General features: G+C 44.4%; 1 protein-coding gene across 1 annotated transcript in view; it reads left to right on the forward strand.

Annotated features, from left to right (window-relative positions):
- The first annotated feature begins 10,996 nt into the window (after positions 1 to 10,996).
- dzip1l (DAZ interacting zinc finger protein 1-like) overlaps positions 10,997 to 20,188 on the forward strand; it is a 39,469-nt gene continuing 30,277 nt past the window's right edge. The window contains exons 1-6 of the mRNA XM_070438300.1: positions 10,997 to 11,224; positions 12,930 to 13,214; positions 13,421 to 13,713; positions 15,668 to 15,752; positions 17,168 to 17,274; positions 19,149 to 19,166. Coding sequence (XP_070294401.1) covers positions 12,989 to 13,214; positions 13,421 to 13,713; positions 15,668 to 15,752; positions 17,168 to 17,274; positions 19,149 to 19,166 — 729 coding nt within the window. The 5' untranslated portion in view covers positions 10,997 to 11,224; positions 12,930 to 12,988. The remainder of the gene's footprint in view (positions 11,225 to 12,929; positions 13,215 to 13,420; positions 13,714 to 15,667; positions 15,753 to 17,167; positions 17,275 to 19,148; positions 19,167 to 20,188) is intronic.

Here is a 20,188-nt window from a genome sequence, read left to right on the forward strand (position 1 = left end):
TAAATATATTCCATGATTCTTGAAAATATAACTTATGCCTTATGAGTTTAGTTAAACTGTCACACTTCCATGATAAACCCAAAATATCAGCTTGTTTTTTCTCCAATGTTTGTAAAACATTGTAAATGTAAAACAAACACTGTATAGCCTCATAACATGGTTTAAAACAAACATGTTGATAATCATGGATGGTCTGTCCCTTGCGTCCATATCTCTGTCTATTAATCTGAGAGTGGTTTTCAATTCGAATCAATGAGCCAAATCAGTCATCTATGACAACAAAATCAAAAAGCTAATAAGTCCTTAGTTGGGGTTATGCTCAGGTAAAACAATTTGGCTAATCTATGCTTCCATATTATTATTATTATTATTATTATTATAAGTTTTGTTCATTGTAAGTATATATATATATTTTTTAAACTTATTTTGTACATATTGTTGCTGCTACCGTCTCTTATATGACCGAAAGGTGAAGATCATGCCCACATTGCACCCACCAAGCTAGTGCCGTGGGCAGAGTTGGGTTCAATAGGGTCTGGCACCAGCAATATCATGCGTACTAGCTAGCTAGATAGTGTGTGTACTAACTAGTGTGGACTAACTAGCTCTGTTTGATGTGATCTTGAGCAAGATACTTAAACCCTAATTTTACACCAGGGGTGCTGTGTTACTACGGCTGACCCTATAAAAACAACACACATTACACTACGGCTGACCCTATAAAAAACACATTACACTACGGCTGACCCTATAAAACAACACATTACACTACGGCTGACCTACAAAACAAAAACACATTACACTACGGCTGACCCTATAAAACAACACATTACACTACGGCTGCCCTATAAAACAACACATTACACCTACGACTATCTCGACCCTATAAACACAACAACATTACACTACGGCCGGACCCATAAAACAAACACATTTCACTAACGACTATCTCGACCCTATAAAACAACACATTACACTACGACTATCTCGACCCTATAAAACAACCACATTACACTACGGCCGACCCTATAAAAACAACACATTTCACTACGACTATCTCGACCCTATAAAACAACAACATTACACCTACGGCCGACCCTATAAACAACACACATTACACTACGATATCTCGACCCTATAAAACAACACATTACACTACGGCTGACCCTATAAAACAACACATTACACTACGACTATCTCGACCTATAAAAACAACACATTACACTACGGCTGACCCTTAAAACAACACATTACACTACGACTATCTCGACCCTATAAAACAACACATTACACTACGGCTGACCTATAAAACAACACATTACACTACGGCTGACCTATAAAAAAACACATACACTACGGCTGACCCTATAGAAAACAACACATTACACTACGACTATCTCGACCCCTATAAAAACAACACATTTCACTACGACTATCTCGACCCTATAAAACAACACATTACACTCACGACTATTCTCGACCCTATAAAAACAACACATTTCACTACGACTATCTCGACCCTATAAAAACAACACATTACACTACGGCCGACCCTATAAAACAACACATTTCACTACGACTATCTCGACCCTATAAAAACAACACATACACTAACGACTATCTCGACCCTATAAAACAACACATTTCACTACGACTACCTCCGACCCTATAAAACAACACATTTTCACTAACGACTACCTCGACCCTATTAAAACAACACATTTCACTACGACTACCTCGACCCTATAAAACAACACATTTCACTACGACTATCTCGACCCTATAAAACAACACATTTCACTACGACTATCTCGACCCTATAAAACAACACATTTCACTACGACTATCTCGACCCTATAAAACAAACACATTTCACTACGACTATCTCGACCTATAAAACAACCACATTACTCACTACGACTATCTCGACCCTATAAAACAACACATTACACTACGACTGACCCTATAAAACAACACATTACACTACGATATCTCTACCCTATAAAACAACACATTACACTACGGCTGACCCTATAAAACAACACATTACACTACGTTATCTCGACCCTATAAAACAAACACATTTCCACTACGATTATCTCGACCCTATAAAACAACACATTTCACTATGATTATGTCGACCCTAATAAAACAACACTTTCACTACATTATCTCGACCCTATAAAAACAACACAATTCACTACGACTATCTCGACCCTATAAAAACAACACATATCACTACGACTATCTCGACCCACTAAAACAAACACATTTCACTACGATTATCTCGACCTATAAAAACAACACATTTCACTACGACTATCTCGACCCTATAAAACAACACATTTCACTACGACTATCTCGACCCTATAAAACAACACATTTCACTACGACTATATCTCGACCCTATAAAACAACACATTTCACTACGATTATCTCGACCCTATAAAACAAACACATTCACTACGACTATCTCGACCCTATAAAACAAACACATTTCACTACGACTATCTCGACCCTATAAAACAACACATTTCACTACGACTATCTGTGTATGTGACTTTGTTTGTTGCTAGCTAGTGTGTACTAGATGGTGTGTACTAGCTAGCTAATGTGCTAGCCAGTGTGTACTAGCTAGTGATGGGGGGGGGGGGGGGGCGGGGCATACAGTATGCCCTGACTGCAAGTCGGACAACTTCTGCTGTTTCTAGGAAACGCAACAATAACCGAAGTGGATGCTTTCGAAATTTCCCTTCTCCTACACGAAGCTGAACATGATCAATGGTCCAATAAATAATATCCTGATGATGAGGACATTACATACCAGCCCAAGCTCTGTCTAATGATAATATATATGATATATATATGTATAAATTGTATTTCTCACAATCCAGCCAGGTAGTGAGGTGCATAGGCTGCTCGAATGAGAACATACAGTGGGGCAAAAAAGTATTTAGTAGCCACCAATTGTGCAAGTTCTCCCACTTAAAAAGATGAGAGAGGCCTGTAATTTTCATCATAGGTACACTTCAACTATGAAAGACAAAGAAAATCACGTTGTAGGATTTTTAATGCAATTTATTTGCAATTATGGTGGAAAATAAAGTATTTGGTCAATAACAAAAAAGTTTATCTCAATACTTTGTTATATACCCTTTGTTGGCGAATGACAGAGGTCAAACGTTTTCTGTAAGTCTTCACACAAGGTTTTCACACACTGTTGCTGGTATTTTGGCACATTCCTCCATGCAGATCTCCTTCTAGAGCAGTGATGTTTTGGGGCTGTTGCTGGGCAACACGGACTTTCATCTCCCTCACAAGATTTTCTATGGGGTTGAGATCTGGAGACTGGCTAGGCCACTCCAGGACCTTGAAATGCTTCTTACGAAGCCACTCCTTCGTTTTGCCCGGGCGGTGTGTTTGGAATCATTGTCATGCTGAAAGACCCAGCACGTTTCATCTTCATGCCCTTGCTGATGGAAGGAGGTTTTCACTCAAAATCTCACGATACATGGCCCCATTCATTTCTTTCCTTTACACGGACAGTCGTCCTGGTCCCTTTGCAGAAAAACACCCCAAAGCATATGTATTCCACCCCCATGCTTCACAGTAGGTTTGGTGTTCTTTGGATGCAAACTCCAGCATTCTTTGTTCCTCAAACACGACGAGTTGAGTTTTTACCAAAAAAGTTATATTTTGGTTTCATTCATTGCACCATATGAACATTTCTCCCAATCTTCTTCTGGATCATCCAAATGCTCTCTAGACAAACTTACAAGCACGGGCCTGGACATGTACTGGCTTAAGCAGGGGACACTTCTGGCACTGCAGGATTTGAGTCCCTGGCGGCGAGTGTGTTACTGATGAGTAGGCCTTTGTTACTATTGGTCCCACGTCTCTGCAGTGTCATTCACTAGCGTCCCCCCCGTGTGGTTCTGGGATTTTCTTCACCGTTCTATGTGATCATTTTGACCCCACGAGGTGAGATCTTGCGTGGAGCCCCCAGATCGAGGGAGATTATCAGTGGTCTTGTATGTCTATTCCATTTCCTAAATAATTAGCTCCACAGTTGATTTCTTCAAACCAAGCTGCTTACCTATTGCAGATTCAGTCCTTCCCAGCCTGGTGCAGGCTCTACAATTTTGTTTCTGGTGTACTTTGACATCCTTTGGTCTTGGCCATAGTGGAGTTTGGAGTGTGACTGTTTGAGGTTGTGGACAGGTGTCTATTTATACTGCGATAACAAGTTCAAACAGGTGCCATTAATACAGGTAACGAGTGGAGGACAGAGGAGTCTCTTAAAGAAGAAGTTACAGGTCTGTGAGAGCCAGATATCTTGCTTGTTTGTAGGTGACCAAATACTTATTTTCCACCATAATTTGCCAATAAATTCATAAAAAATCCTACAATGTGATTTTCTGGATTTTTTTTTCTCATTTTGTCTGTCATAGTTGAAGTGTACCTATGATGAAAATTACAGGTCTCTCTCATCTTTTTAAGTGGGAGAACTTGCACAATCGGTGGCTGACTAAATACTTTTTTGCCCCACTGTATACTGTAAGTGTTTTTTTGCAGCATATAGGATATGGTCTGTTGTGTGTCATTACTTCATGCCCTTGTACCTTACTCATTATTATTTGTGATTGTGTAACATAGAATTGTACCAGATGTGATTAAATGGGAGTCCACAAAGATTCTTACTGTATGGTCATTGATCGCATGTCAACATCACTAGAGTCTGCAGTGTTATTTTATTACATTCTCAACCTTTTATGTTGCTTTTTGTCAATAAGCATGTAAAGAAACAGAATATGAATCAATCACATGAAGGACAAAACACTCACTGTACAGAAAATGATTAGACTAGATGTACATCAGTTCACATACTGGGTAAACAATATGAACAGGATTAGACTACATCAGTTCACATACTGGGTAAACAATATGAACAGGATTAGACTAGATGTAGATCAGTTCACATAAGTTACTGGGTAAACAATATGAACAGGATTAGACTACATGTACAATCGCCATCGCACTACACACTGCCCTATCCCATCTGGACAAGAGGAATACTCTATGTAAGAATGCTGTTCATTGACTATAGCTCAGCCTTCAACACCAATGTACCCTCCAAGTTCATCATTAAGCTCCGGGCCCTGTGTCTGAACCCCGCCCTGTGCAACTGGGTCCTGGACTTCCTGACGGGCCACCCCTGGTGGTGAAGGTAGGAAACAACACCATCACTACACGGATCCTCAACACAGGAGTCCACAAGGGTGCGTGCTCAGCCCCCTCCTGTACTCCCTGTTAACCCATGACTGCGTGACCACGCACGCCTCCAACTCAATCATCAAGTTTGCAGACAACACTACAGTAGTAGGCCTCATTACCAACAATGACGAGACAGCCTACAGGGAGGTGAAGGCCCTGGCGGATAGGTACCAGGAAAATAACCTTTCCCTCAACATCAACAAAACAAAGGAGCTGATCGTGGACTTCAGGAAACAGCAGAGGGAGCACGCCCCCTATCCACATCGACAGGGGCCGCAGTGGAGAAGGTGAAAAGCTTCAAGTTCCTCTGTGTACACATCACTGACAATCTGAAATTGTCCACCCACACAGACAGTGTGGTGAAGAAGGCGCAACAGTGGCTGAAGAAATTAGGCTTGGCCCCTAAGACCCTCACAAACTTTTACAAATGCAAAATTGAGAGAATCCTGTCGGGCTGTATCACCACCTGGTACGGCAACTGCACCGTTCACAACCGCAGGGCTCTCCAGAGGGTTGTGCGGTTGGCCCAACGGATCACCGGGGCACTCTGCCATCCCTCCAGGACACCTACAGCACCCGATGTCACAGGAAGGCCAAAAAGATCATCAAGGATATCAACCACCCGAGCCACAGCCTGTTCACCACGCTATCATCCAGAAGGCAAGGTCAGTCCAGGTGCATCAAAGCTGGGACCGAGAGACTGAAAAACAGCTTCTATCTCAAGGCCATCAGACTGCTAAATAACCATCACTAGCCGGCTACCACCCGATTACTCAATCCTGCACCTTAGAGGCTGCTGCCCTATCTACATAGACATGGAATCACTGGTCACTTTAATAATGGAACACCGGCCTCTTTAATAATGGAACACCGGTCACTCTAATAATGGAACACTGGTCACTTTAATAATGGAACACTGGTCACTTTAATAATGTTACATACTGCTTTACTCATCTCATTTGTATATACTGTATTCTATTATACTGTATTTTATTCAATGCCACTACGACATTACTTGTCCTAATATTTATATATTTCTTAACTCCATTCTTTTTTACTTTTAGATTTGTGTATATTAATTTGTTAATTGTTAGATACTTCTGCACTGTTGTAGGTAAGCACACAAACATTTCGTTACACCCGCAATAACTTCTGCTAAATATGTGTATGTGACCAATTTAATTTGAAAGCGCATCGATTCCTTCTGCACAACCTCACTGGGCCCGGTTTCCCAAAAGCATCTTATGGCTCAATTCATGAATAGAACCTTCGTAGAAGCATCTTAAATCTTTCCCAAAACCAAAGACAGTACAGTATGAATATAGGATGAAACTGCTTCTCCAATAGAAATCCCCGGTCAAGCTTGTAGGGAACATCATAGCGACGTTGGCTTGCGAAGCCAAAGATTTATAACTAAACCAAGATAGACCACCGCCTGCCGTTTCCAATGGGAACATAGTGTCATTGTGGGCATAGCCAAACACGCGATAGAGAGATCCTATTGGCGCGTTCTATCATCATCTACATATTTCCGTTAGGGAACGCCTACTCTGGGAAGTGCGCATGTGCAATAACTCAATTCACCTTTGCAATCCTACACAACATGATTTTTTTTTTTTTTGCAAAGGGTAAAGTCTACACAACTTAGTTCACTCTGTTCATAGCAGATTGTAGTTTTGGGAACAGAAAACTGTATTGAGAGCAACTGTTTAATCGATGAGAAAGTTTGTAACAATATCGACCAAAATCCATCTCGCTCCATCTTCTCCCACTGCCCGCCAGTGCGCTTCCTCTCACTACCATATATTTGGTAGTGAGTGGAAAAAGCCAGGCGGATGCTTCACATTTATATGTCCAGTGAAATATCTGTCTCATTGTTCTATATGTGGCTAAACTCATGCGTAGAAACACGTCGTTGGGGCTAGCGCCGATCTGCGCATGAGCAGGACATCAAATCAAAGGCACTCCTTTGAAATGAAGTTGTTTTTGACGAAAATGAAAAGGTGTCAATGTGTCACTTTTACGAGGTTGGGGAAATAATATGTTTACCTACTTAAGACATTGGATCGAATCTAGGTTGTGCCTTTAGATTTCGAAAAAAAATAACAACTAAGGAATAATTTTAAATTCCTCTCATTGACTTCTCAAACCCCGGCCTTGTCTGTTTGGTCTGCTTTACAAGCGTTCCCGACAGTTTCACGATGTTGCGCCTCTGTGTTTTAAAAACGGTGTCAAAACTAACGTTGCGCTTGAAAACACTCGTAATTGCAGACCGCTAGTAAAAACAATCGTTAGATGCTTATTTGCCCTCCCGCATAACTTTATTCACAGAATCACATGGTTTATCCGCCTCTCTGTGACCGCAGATAACTTCACAACAAAGTGGACAACAAATACAAAGTTGCCAATGTCTTTGCAATTGATAAAAACAAGAAAGATATATTTTTTTAAATACTTCAAATTAAAACCCGAGATGAATGCATTACATGTAAACAGCATACAGCAGGCTATAGACCTATTTCAATAATATTGAAATACATTTCATGGTCAATCAATTGAGTTTTATTTTGCTACTTGTATGCTACTGTCTGTAATTTTGTCTCAATATATTTCATGGAGTAGCCTAATGTGATCAAAGATGTGCTAAATCTGTGAGTTTGTGCATTATTATAGGGTGAACATTATAATAAACTGACTCAGTATTTTCAGCCATATATGATAATATCTTTCTAGGAGCTGATCCGTTGTCAGTATTGTAGAATAATTAACATTTTAAGTAAAGATTTGAATGGGCCTGTGTTGCCGTTCTTTTGACCCTACTCTGTGAAGTGGACTCCCAAGTGGCACGGCGGTCTAAAGGCACTGCATCTCCGTGCAAGAGGCGTCACTACAGTATCTGGTTTGCATCCTGGCTGTATCACAAACGGATGTGATTGGGAGTCCCATAGGGAAGCGCACAATTGGACCAGCGTCGTCCAGGTTTGGCCAGGGTAGGCCGTCATTGTAAATAAGAATTTGTTCTGACTTGCCTAGTTAAATAAAAGTCAATAAAATAAGGTTCAGGGCAGGGTACTGGGCGGAGGCCTGGCTAGTGGTGACTATTTAACAGTCTGATGGCCTGGAGATAGATGTCTCTCAGTCTCTCGATCCTGTATTTGATGCACCTGTACTGTCGCCGCCTTCTAGATGGTAGCGGGGTGAACAGGCCGTGGCGCGGGTGGCTGTGGTCCTTGATGATCCTCTAGATGGTAGTGGGGTGAACAGGCCATGGCTCGGGTGGCTGAGGTCCTTGATGATCCTCTAGATGGTAGCGGGGTGAACAGGCCAGGCTCGGTGGAGGTTCCTTGAAAGATCTTCTAGATGGTGGCAGGGTGAACAGGCCGTGGCTCGGGTGGTTGAGGTCCTTGATGATCTTCTGGATGGTAGCAGGGTGAACAGGCCGTGGCTCGGGTGGCTGAGGTCCTTGATGATCTTCTAGATGGTGGCAGGGTGAACAGGCCGTGGCTCGAGTGGTTGAGGTCCTTGAAGATCTTCTTGGCCTTCCTATGACACTGTCGGCTTTAGATGTCCTGGAGGGCAGGCATTGTGCCCCCGATGATGAGTCTGGCTGAACCGCACCACCCTCTGGCGAGCCCTGCGGTTTCAGGCCGTACCATGCGGTAATACAGCATGCCGCTAGAGGTGAAATTCTTGGACCGGCGCAAGACGAACGAAAGCGAAAGCATTTGCCAAGAATGTTTTCATTAATCAATGCTCTCAACAGTGTATCTGTATACGTTTGTGAGGGTATTAGGTGGCCAAGACTAATCTCTTCAACAAGGCTCTTTTGCGCATTCATCACCACGCTGTCGGTGTGAAGGGGACCATTACAGGTCCTCAGTGATGTCCACCCTTTTGACCCTCTCCACCTGTCGATGTGAACACTCTCCACGGCGGCCCTGTCGATGTGGATACTAAGGAGAAACGTTTTGGATCAAATTAAATTTAAAAAAAATCAAATCTTATCAGTATTGACACGTTCTCTCTGCATGTTGTTTTGGGAAACGTACACTATATATACAAAACACCCCTTCAAATTAGTGGATTCGGCTACTTCAGCCACACCCGTTGCTGACAGGTGTATAGAATCGAGCACACAGACATGCAATCTCCAATCTCTGCTGTTATTGTGAAGAGAAAACATCTAGGAGCCGAGTGCTGAAGCGCATACCGCCTAGAAATTGTCTGTCCTCGGTTGCAACACTCACTACTGTCTCTTGAAGCAACTTCAGCACAGTAACTGTTCACAATAACTGTTCGTCAGGAGCTTCATGAAATGGGTTTCCATGGCCGAGCAGCCGCACACAAGCCTAATATCACCATGGGCAATGCCAAGCTTCGGCTAGAGTAGTGTAAAGCTCGCGCCAGTGGAAACGCTACTCTGGAGTGATGAATTATGCTTCACCCTCTGGCAGACCAACGGATTAATCTGTGGTTGGCGGATGCCAGGAGAACTCTAACTTCCCGAATGTATAGTGCCAACTGTAAAGTTCGGTGGAGGGGAATAATGGGCTGGGGCTGTTTTCATGGTTTGGGCTAGGCCCCTTAGTTCCAGTGAAGGGAAATCTTAACGTGACAGCATATAATGACATTCTAGACGATTCTGTGCTTCCAACTTTGTGGTAACAGTTCAGGAAAGGCCCTTTCCTGTTTCAGCATGACAATGACCCCGTGCACAAAGCGAGGTCCATACAGAAATGGTTTGTCGAGATCGGTGTGGAAGAACTTGACTGGCCTGCACAGAGCCCTGACCTCAACCCCATCGAACACCTTTGGGATGAATTGGAACGCCGACTGCGAGCCAGTCTTAATCGCCCAACATCAGTGTCCAACCTCACTAATTCTCTTGTGGCTGAATGGAAGCAAGTCCCCGCAGCAATGATCCAACTATTTATTTTTAATTGTATTTATTCAACCTCTATTTAACTAGGCAAGTCAGTTAAGAACAAATTCTTATTTACAATGACGGCCTACCAAAAGGCAAAAGGCCTCCTGCGAGGTTGGGGGCTGGGATTAAAAATAAAATAAATTAAATATAAATATTGGACAAAACACACATCATGACAAGTGGTGGAAAGCCTTCCCAGTAGAGTGGAGGCTGTTATAGCAGCAAAGGGACCAACTCCATATTAATGCTGCCCATGACTTTGGAGTGAGATGTTTGACGAGCAGGTATCCACATACTTTTGGTCATGTAGTGTGTATATTACATCTTCGGCCGTTGTCAGAAAGATGTGTGTTAAAAAGCCTAATGCCACATTCATATGCTAGTCGGAACTAGCAAACTCGGAAATGTCAGACTTGCTAAAAGGTTGTAGTTATACACGTGCTGCGTTCAACCAGTTAGCAAGTCAAACATTTCTGAGTTTCCTAGTTCCGACTAGTACTTGAACGCGGCATAATGGTGCTTTCAAGACAACTGGAAACTCGAAAGGGTTGGAAATTCGGAGCTCTAGAAAGAGGCCTGAGTTCCCGAGTTGGAATTTCCGAGCTGGATGACTGTTCTAAATATATTTTCCCAGTTGGAGCTCGTTTAATCCCTCGTTCCCAGTTGTCTTGAACGCACTGAAATCAGGCCCATAATCCCAAATCGTTCGAGGGACGAGCGTGACGCTAGGAATGACGCCATCTGACGCAAGACAATGACCCAAAGGGCGTTTCGTTTCCTAGGTAACAGTCGGAGCGTGCCTCGTTGCTGCACCTTCCCCTGTAGAAGGCAGCTGGGGGGGTCAGCCCTCCAGCCATCACACAGTTTTTGGTGCAAACTGGCGAACACCACATGCATTATTCGTGCAAATTACATTTTTGTAAAGTTGTGCCTCTAGTAACCTTTTAGTGAACTATTGCAAATTTGAGAAAAGTGGCAATAGATTCACTTCGCAGGAGCAAAACAGTGCTACGCCAAGGACAGGTAAGCAAACTAGCTAACTTGCAAACTTTGAGACTTTCAATATGCTATGATGCATTTTCCGGTAACTATTTGCTGTCAGATCTAGGAAGCTAGTTACGTCTCGTGCCATTTAGTCCCGTGAGTTTAGCTAGCCACAATCCTAGTTGTGTGTATGTGATCCATGCGGGAAATTGAACTCAAACGACCCCAAATCTAATCTTGATTATTGTTCAGTCGTGTGGTCCAGTGCTGCAAGGAAAGACCTGTTGAAGCTGCATCTGGCCCAGAACAGAGCAGCGGGACGTTTTGCTCTTAATTGTAATCAGAGGGCTAATATAAATACTATGAATACCAGTCTCTCTTGGCTAAGAGTCGAGGAGAGGCTGACTGCATAACAAATTATTTTTTTATAAGAAACATTAATGTGTTGAAAATCCCGAATTGTTTGCATAGTCAATTTACACAACACACACTTATCCCACCAGACATGCCCCCAGGGGTCTTTTCACAGTCCCCAAATCCAGAACAAATTCAAGAAAGCGTACAGTATTATATAGAGCCCTTATTGCATGGAACTTCCTTCCATCTCATATTGCTCAAATAAACAGCAAACCTAGTTTCAAAAAACAGATAAAGCAACACCTCTCCCCTATTTGACCTAGATAGCCTACATATCAATGCATACACACTAAACTATGTGTGCCTTTTTAAAACATCTATGTAGTTCTGTCCTTGAGCTGTTATTGTCTATTGATGTTCTGTATTATGCTTCATGTTTTGGAAGTGTAGCTGCTGATTTTGCAACAGCTAATGGGGATCCTAATAAAAATACACCCCCAAAAATACCCTTGGCGTTGCTAGCTAGCGCCTCCCTCATATCAACTGCCACACACGACCAGTGAAATCCCTCTGGAAAGGAAGGCGGTGAGCTGTTGTTCTCTCACCCGTTGAAAGGATAGCAACAAGGATGTAGCAACGATCCTGTTTGTTTGTGTTTTGTAAGGCCAGGCTATATTGGAACAATGGATTCTTATGATCTGATCTGTTTACATCATCAACTCCAAGGAGACAAGTCTATTAAGCTGCACTTAACACCAGTGCTGTGCCATGTGCAGTCATTCTTCTCCAGGTGTTTATTGAAACAAGATGAAAGTTAATAGTTATAGTACACCAGTTAATGTTTGAGTCCAAGGTGAAGAAGCCGGATGTGGAGCTCCTGGGCTGGTGCGGTTACACATGGTCTGCGGTTGTGTTGGACGTACTGCCAAATTTTCGGAAATGACCTTGGAGGCGGCTTATGGTAGTCAAATGAACATTACATTCTCTGGCAACAGCTCTGGTGGATATTCCTGCAGTCAGCATTCCAATTGCACGCTCCCTCAAAACTTGAGACATCTGTGGCATTGTGTTGTGTGACAAAACTGTACATTTTAGAGTGACAATTATTGTCCTCAGCACAAGGTGCACCTGTGTAATGATCATGCTGTTTAATCAGCTTCTTGATATGTAACACCTGTCAGATGGATGGATTATCTTGGCAAAGGAGAAATGTTCACTAACAGGGGATGTTAACAAATTTGTGCACAAAATTTGAGAAATCTGCTTTTTATGCGTATGGAAAATTGCTGGGATCTTTTTATTTCAGCTCATGAAACATGGGACCAACACTTTACATGTTGCGTTTATATTTTTGTTCAGTGTAAATAGGGTTCACTTTCTTTCACAGCAGCATCTCCTCCAAGGCCCACTACCCCACCTCCTTCCCTTGCCAGAGCCTACACCACCATGCCTGGCCAGTTCAGAACCCCCAGTGACCCTCCTGTGTCCAGCCTCCTCTCTTTCCCCTCCTCCTGGAGCCCTGGCCACCTGCACCCTCTACGTTTCCGAGCCCGAACTGAATCCATGGACTGGCGGCGCCTCTCTGCCCTGGATGTGGATCACGTGGCCAGGGAGATGGACGTGGTCGTACTGCAGGAGTACATATCTGCTGTCACCTTCTGTGATGTCACAGGTAACAGAGCAGGGTTGGTCCTGGGGTCAATTCCCTTTCACTTCAGTCAATTGAAAAGCAATGACATCAATTGGAACTGTCCTGACTTTTGTCCATGTTTGTGTGTGAACCTCCCATTTAAATTTTTTTGCTTATTGGTTATTGCTTATTGGTTTAATGAACCAAACTGTTTAGATTTAAAATTGACACCAACTCCATCCCTGAAGGTGAGAGGTGTCCCCACTGCCGTAGCCCTGCTGACCCGGCCCTTGTCAAGCTCCTACGTATGTCCCAGCTCAGCACAGAGTACCTGCTGCACTGTCAGGACTACCTGAGCTCCCAGGTGTCTGGGCTGGAGGACCGTCTACAGGGGGCCCTCTCTAAGGCAGACAGAGAGGGAGAGGAGAGGGCCAGGCTGGACTCTGAGCTACAGGCCACTAAACAGGAGAGCAAACTCAGGAAGAAGATGCTAGCCACACAGCAGCTTCTACTGCAGGCTAGCTTCAACAACTACCACAAGGTAAACATTATCTTTGGACCACACCCGGTTGTCCTTTTTACATCCGGATGGACCATCAAATGATATTATTTTATTTCTACGCATCCCCAGAAGTGTCAACTCACTTCTGCGCTTTAATGCTGTCTTGAATTTCTAATTTCATATTGGCTTGTGAACCTTGGGTTTAGTATCAAGTGAGTGTATTTGTAAATGTCAGTTTGATGAGCTCACAATTTCGTTAAACCCATTTGTCCTCCTGACCAATAATTTAATTACTATTACAGTTGAAGTCGGAAGTTTACATACACCTAGGTTGGAGTCATTAAAACTACTTTTTCAACCACTCCACAAATTGTCTGTTAACAAACTATAGTTCTGGCAAGTCAGTCAGGACATCTACTTTGCGGATGACACAAGTAATTTTCCCAACAATTGTTTACAGACGGATTATTTCACTTATAATTCACTGTATCACAATTCCAGTGGGTCAGAAGTTTACATACACTAAGTTGACTGTGCCTTTAAACAGCTTGGAAAATTCCAGAAAATTATGTCATGGCTTTAGAAGCTTCTGATCGGCTAATTGACATCATTTGAGTCAATTGGAGGTGTACCTGTTGATGTATTTCAAGGCTTACCATCAAACTCAGTGCCTCTTTGCTTGACATCATGGGAAAATCAAAAGAAATCAGCAAACCTTCCCAAAAATAATGGTAGACCTCCACAATCTGGTTCATCCTTGGGAGCATTTTCCAAACGCCTGAAGGTACCACGTTCATCTGTACAAACAATAGTACACAAGTATGAACACACATGGGACCACGCAGCCGTCATACCGCTCAGGAAGGAGATGCATTCTGTCTCCTAGAGATGATCGTACTTTGGTACGAAAAGTGCAAATCAATCCCAGAACAACAGCAAAGTCCTTGTGGAGATGCTGGAGGAAACAGGTACAAAAGTATCTATATCCACAGTAAAACGAGTCCTATATCGACATAACCTGAAAGGCTGCTCAGCAAGGAAGAAGCCACTGCTCCCAAAACCGCCATAAAAAAGCCAGACTACGGTTTGCAACTGCACATGGGACAAAGATCGTACTTTTTGGAGAAATGTCTCTGGTCTGATGAAAAAAATAGAACTGTTTGGCCATAATGACCATCATTATGTTGGAGGAAAAAGGGGGAGGCTTGCAAGCCGAAGAACACCATCCCAACCGTGAAGCACGGGTGTGGCAGCATCATGTTGTAGGGGTGCTTTGCTGCAGGAGGGACTGGTGCACTTCACAAAATAGATGGCATCACCAGGCAGGAAAATTATGTGGATATATTGAAGCAACATCTCAAGACATCAGTCAGGAAGTTAAAGCTTGGTCGCAAATGGGCCTTCCAAATGGACAATGACCCCAAGCATACTTCCAAAGTTGTGGCAAAATGGCTTAAGGACATCAAAGTCAAGGTATTGGAGTGGCCAACACAAAGCCCTGATCTCAATCCTATAGAAAGTTTTTGGGCAGAACTGAAAAAGTGTGTGCGAGCAAGGAAGCCTACAAACCTGAATCAGTTACACCAGCTCTGTCAGGAAGAATGGGCCAAAATTCACCCAACTTATTGTGGGAAGCTTGTAGAAGGCTACCTGAAACATTTTACCCAAGATAAACAATTTAAAGGCAGTGCTACCAAATACTAATTGAGTGTATGTAAACTTCTGACCCACTGGGAATGTGATGAAAGAAATAAAAGCTGAAATAAATTATTCTCTCTACTATTATTCTGACATTTCACGTTCTGAAAATAAAGTGGTGGTCCTAACTGACCTAAAACAGGGAATTTTTACTGGGATTAAATGTCAGGAATTGTGAAAAACTGAGTTTAAATGTATTTGGCTAAGGTGTATGTAAACGTCTGACTTCAATGTAAACACCCTGACTCTCTCTGTACTGTACCCTCCACCCTGACCAAACTATGATATTTTTCAGTGCCAGTGCTGTGAGAAGTCCTTCATCAACTATTCCTACTTACAAGCCCACCTACAGCGCAGGCATCCAGAGCTGACAGACACAGGTTGGTTTGATAAATACACTCCTCAGACTTTTTTTGTACCCGAGTTACTCTTTATTGTAGTCAGGCAACACAATGGCTATTATTTAACGCACAATGCATTATAAAACATGTTTTTCTGGTTAGGAGGTTTGAACAGTACTATGTTATGTGATTTTAGAGTACATTTTTCAATAATGATATGTTCCATTTAGGAGCCACTTAACTATTTTATCCAAAGTGACTTACAGAACTGTGACCATTTGATAGTGGCGCATATGCCCCATGCAGGAATTTAACCTTCGACCTCATGTTGCCTACCTACATCGTGCTTTAATAGTCACTGAGTGGTTGCATTCCCTACTGTCTGTTGTCCTCTCCTCAGAGAGGCAGATAACCGCTGTCTGTTTTCCTCTCCTCAGAGAGGCAGATGATGCTGTTCTGTTGTCCTCTCCTCAGAGAGGCAGATGACTGCTGTCTGTTGTCCTCTCCTCAGAGAGGCAAGATGACTGCTGTCTGTTGTCCTCTCCTCAGAGAGGCAGATGACTGCTGTCTGTGTTCCTCCTCTCAGAGAGCAGATGACTGCTGTCTGTTGTCCTCTCCTCAGAGAGGCAGATACGCTGTCTGTTGTCCTTCCTCAGAGAAGGCAGATGACTGCGTCTGTTTTGTCCTCTCCTCAGAGAGGCAGATAACCGCTGTCTGTTGTCCTCTCTCGGAGAGGCAGATAACCGCTGTCTGTTGTCCTCTCCTCAGAGAGGCAGATAACCGCTGTCTGTTGTCCTCTCTTCGGAGAGGCAGATAACGCTGTCTGTTGTCCTCTCTCAGAGGCAGATAACGCTGTCTGTTGTCCTCCTCGAGAGGCAGATGACTGCTGTCTGTTGTCTCTCCCGAGAGCAGATAACCGCTGTCTGTTGTCTCTCCTCAGAGAGGCAGATACCGCTGTCTGTTGTCCTCTCCTCAGAGAGGCAGAGATACGCTGCTGTTGTCCTCTCCTCGGAGAGGCAGATAACTGCTGTCTGTTGTCCTCCCTCGGAGAGGCAGATAACTGCTGTCTGTTGTCCTCTCCTCGGAGAGGCAGATAACTGCTGTCTGTTGTCCTCTCCTCGGAGAGGCAGATAACTGCTGTCTGTTGTCTCTCTCCTCGGAGAGGCAGATCACTGCTGTTCTTGTCCTCTCCCTCAGAGAGGCAGATAACCGCTGTCTGTTGTCCTCTCCTCAGAGAGGCAGATAACTGCTGTCTGTTGTCCTCTCCTCAGAGAGGCAGATAACCGCTGTCTGTTGTCCTCTCCTCAGGGAGGCAGATACTGCTGTTCTTGTCCTCTCCTCAGAGAGGCAGATAACTGCTGTCTCTTGTCTCTCCTCAGAGAGGCAGATCACTGCTGTCTCTTGTCCTCTCCTCAGAGTGGCAGATCAACCGCTGTCTGTTGTCCTCTCCTCAGAGCGGCAGAAGAAGAGGCAGGTGGAACAGATGGAGGATGGGATAGAGGAGCTGAGAGAGAGGCTGAAACTGTCCCAGACTAGACTGGACATCGAGAGGGAAGCAGAGGCCCTAAGGAACAGCAGGTAACACCATACACAAGCGTATTGCCTACCTTGGGACTGGGAAGGGTGAAGTCAAGGAGGGGAAAGAAATGAATGGAAGGCAGATGTCAGGAGGTTGAAGCCACTCAGTACGATGAGCCATCGTCAGGAAATGAGCTTTTCGAGGTGTCAAGCTCATTGAGGAACTCTCCAAGGGCACCTGGTGTGAGATAGATTACAACAATGTTAAGCTTGAATGGACAAGGGATAGTGACCGCATGAATTGAAATGAGGAGATGGACAGGGAGTGAGGAGATGGACAGGTGAGAGAGGGAGAAAAGAACATCTCCCATAGGATACATTAGTAGTCCTGCGCCACCACGGACGACCAGATGCTCTCGGACTATGAGAGAAACGTAGTCAGATGAAGAGAGAGCAGCTGGAGTAGCAGTGTCCTCTGGGGTGATCCATCGCTCCGTCAGGGACAACAGGTAGGGACTGAGATGAACTTGGCGCAGACAGGCATTTCCAAAATGCTGCCGGAGACCAGGAATTCGTCATGTGTTGTGCACACGGTGTGCACTGAAAGGGTTGCAGCTAAGGGGTGGGGAGCGTCTGTGAAGCCTACGGGAAGCGTCTGTGAAGCCTACGGGGAGCGTCTGTGAACTCGGGAGCGTCTGTGAAGCTACGGGGAGCGTCTGTGAAGCCTACGGGAGCTCGTGAAGCCTACGGGGAGCGTCTGTGAGCACGGGGCTCTACTACGGGGAGCGTCTGTGAAGCCTACGGGGAAAGGTGAGAACAGGTATAGAAACAGTTGACAAAGCTTCAAAATGAGAATCTGAAATAACCACGTTAGATACTCAAGTGAGATCGTGGGTTGGCGCCTTCCTCGAACAACTCTGTAGAACCGTCTTAGTTTTGGCGACAAGATTGCTGCTTACAGCTGCCTCTGAGAAAACAGGGGAGACTGAAGTACTAACACGAATTGCCTAGCAGAGGACAACCACTTCCCCTCCAATACAGGCACCGATTACCAAAATGACAATAGTCCAAATTGTCCTGCCCTTGATTCTGGTTGATGTGTCAACAATCATCTGCAAGTTATGAGCAGGACAGTTCACACACCAAGTAGACTGCTGAGAAGACAGGAAGCAGTTCACACACCAAGTAGGCTGCTGAGAAGACAGGAAGCAGTTCACACACCCAAGTAGGCTGCTGGAAGACAGGAAGCAGTCACACACCAAGTAGGCTGCTGGAAGACAGGAAGCAGTTCACAACACAAGTAGACTGCTGGAAGACAGGAAGCATCACACACCAAGTAGACTGCTGGGAACAGGAAGCAGTTCACACACCAAGTAGCTGCTGGGAAGAACAGGAAGCAGTTCACACACCAAGTAGGCTGCTGGAAGACAGTAAGCAGTTCACACACCAAGTAGGCTGCTGGAAGACAGGAAGCAGTTCACACACCAAGTAGGCCGCTGGAAGACAGGAAGCAGTTCACACACCAAGTAGACTGCTGAGAAGACAGGAAGCTTCACACACCAAGTAGACTGCTGGGAATACAGGAAGCAGTTCACACACCAAGTAAGGCTGCTGGGAAGACAGGAAGCAGTTCACACACCAAGTAGGCTGCTGAGAAAGACAGTCAGCACTTTCACACACCAAGTAGGCTGCTGAGAAGACAGGAAGCAGTTCACACACCAAGTAGCGCTGAGAAGACAGGAAGCAGTTCACAACCAAGTAGGCTGCTGAGAAGACAGGAAGCACTTCACACACCAAGTAGGCTGCTGGGAAGACAGGAAGCAGTTCACAACCAAGTAGCTGCTGGGAAGACAGGAAAGCACTTCACACATCAAGTAGGCTGCTGAGAAGACAGGAAGCACTTCACACACCAAGTAGACACTGAGAAGACAGGAAGCACTTCACACATCAAGTAGACTGCTGAGAAGAACAGGAAGCACTTCACACATCAAGTAGGCTGCTGAGAAGACAGGAAGCACTTCACACATCAAGTAGGCTGCTGGGAAGACAGGAAGCAGTTTTCACATACCAAGTAGATACTGGGAAGACAGGAAGCAGTTCAGTTCACACACCAAGTAGGCTGCTGGGAAGACAGGAAGCAGTTCAGTTCACACACCAAGTAGGCTGCTGGAAAGACAGGAAGCAGTTCACACACCAACTAGACTACAGGGAAGACAGGAAGCAGTTCAGTTCACACACCAACTAGACTACAGGGAAGACAGGAAGCAGTTCACACACCAAGTAGACTACAGGGAAGACAGGAAGCAGTTCACACACCAACTAGACTACAGGGAAGACAGGAAGCAGTTCACACACCAAGTAGGCTACAGGGAAGACAGGAAGCAGTTCACACACCAAGTAGGTTACTGGGAAGACAGGAAGCAGTTCAGTTCACACACCAAGTAGACTACAGGGAAGACAGGAAGCAGTTCACACACCAAGTAGACTACTGGGAAGACAGGAAGCAGTTCACACACCAAGTAGACTACTGGGAAGACAGGAACCACTTCACATACCAAGTAGACTATTGGGAAGACAGGAAGCAGTTTACACACCAAGTAGGCTGCTGGGAAGACAGGAAGCAGTTCACACACCAAGTAGGCTACTGGGAAGACAGGAGGAACTTAATATAGATGTCCCTAGCTAGCAAAAAGACAGTAGTAGACAGCAGACAATAATTATACTTATCACTCCTGGAGATATCAGGAATCCTCTAACTATAGGATGAAGCACACTGTGATGGAGCTTGAGAAGCTGGTTATATTCCCAGAAAAGAGGTGAAACCACTCCCCCTCCAATATAGGCTTATTCATGACAGTACTTCCCCTCCAATACAGGCAGATTCAGGACAGTACTCCCCCTCCAATACAGGCAGATTCAGGACAGTACTCCCCCTCCAATACAGGCAGATTCAGGAC

Source organism: Salvelinus sp. IW2-2015, unplaced genomic scaffold (assembly GCF_002910315.2).
Source record: "Salvelinus sp. IW2-2015 unplaced genomic scaffold, ASM291031v2 Un_scaffold741, whole genome shotgun sequence".
NCBI lineage: Eukaryota > Metazoa > Chordata > Actinopteri > Salmoniformes > Salmonidae > Salvelinus > Salvelinus sp. IW2-2015.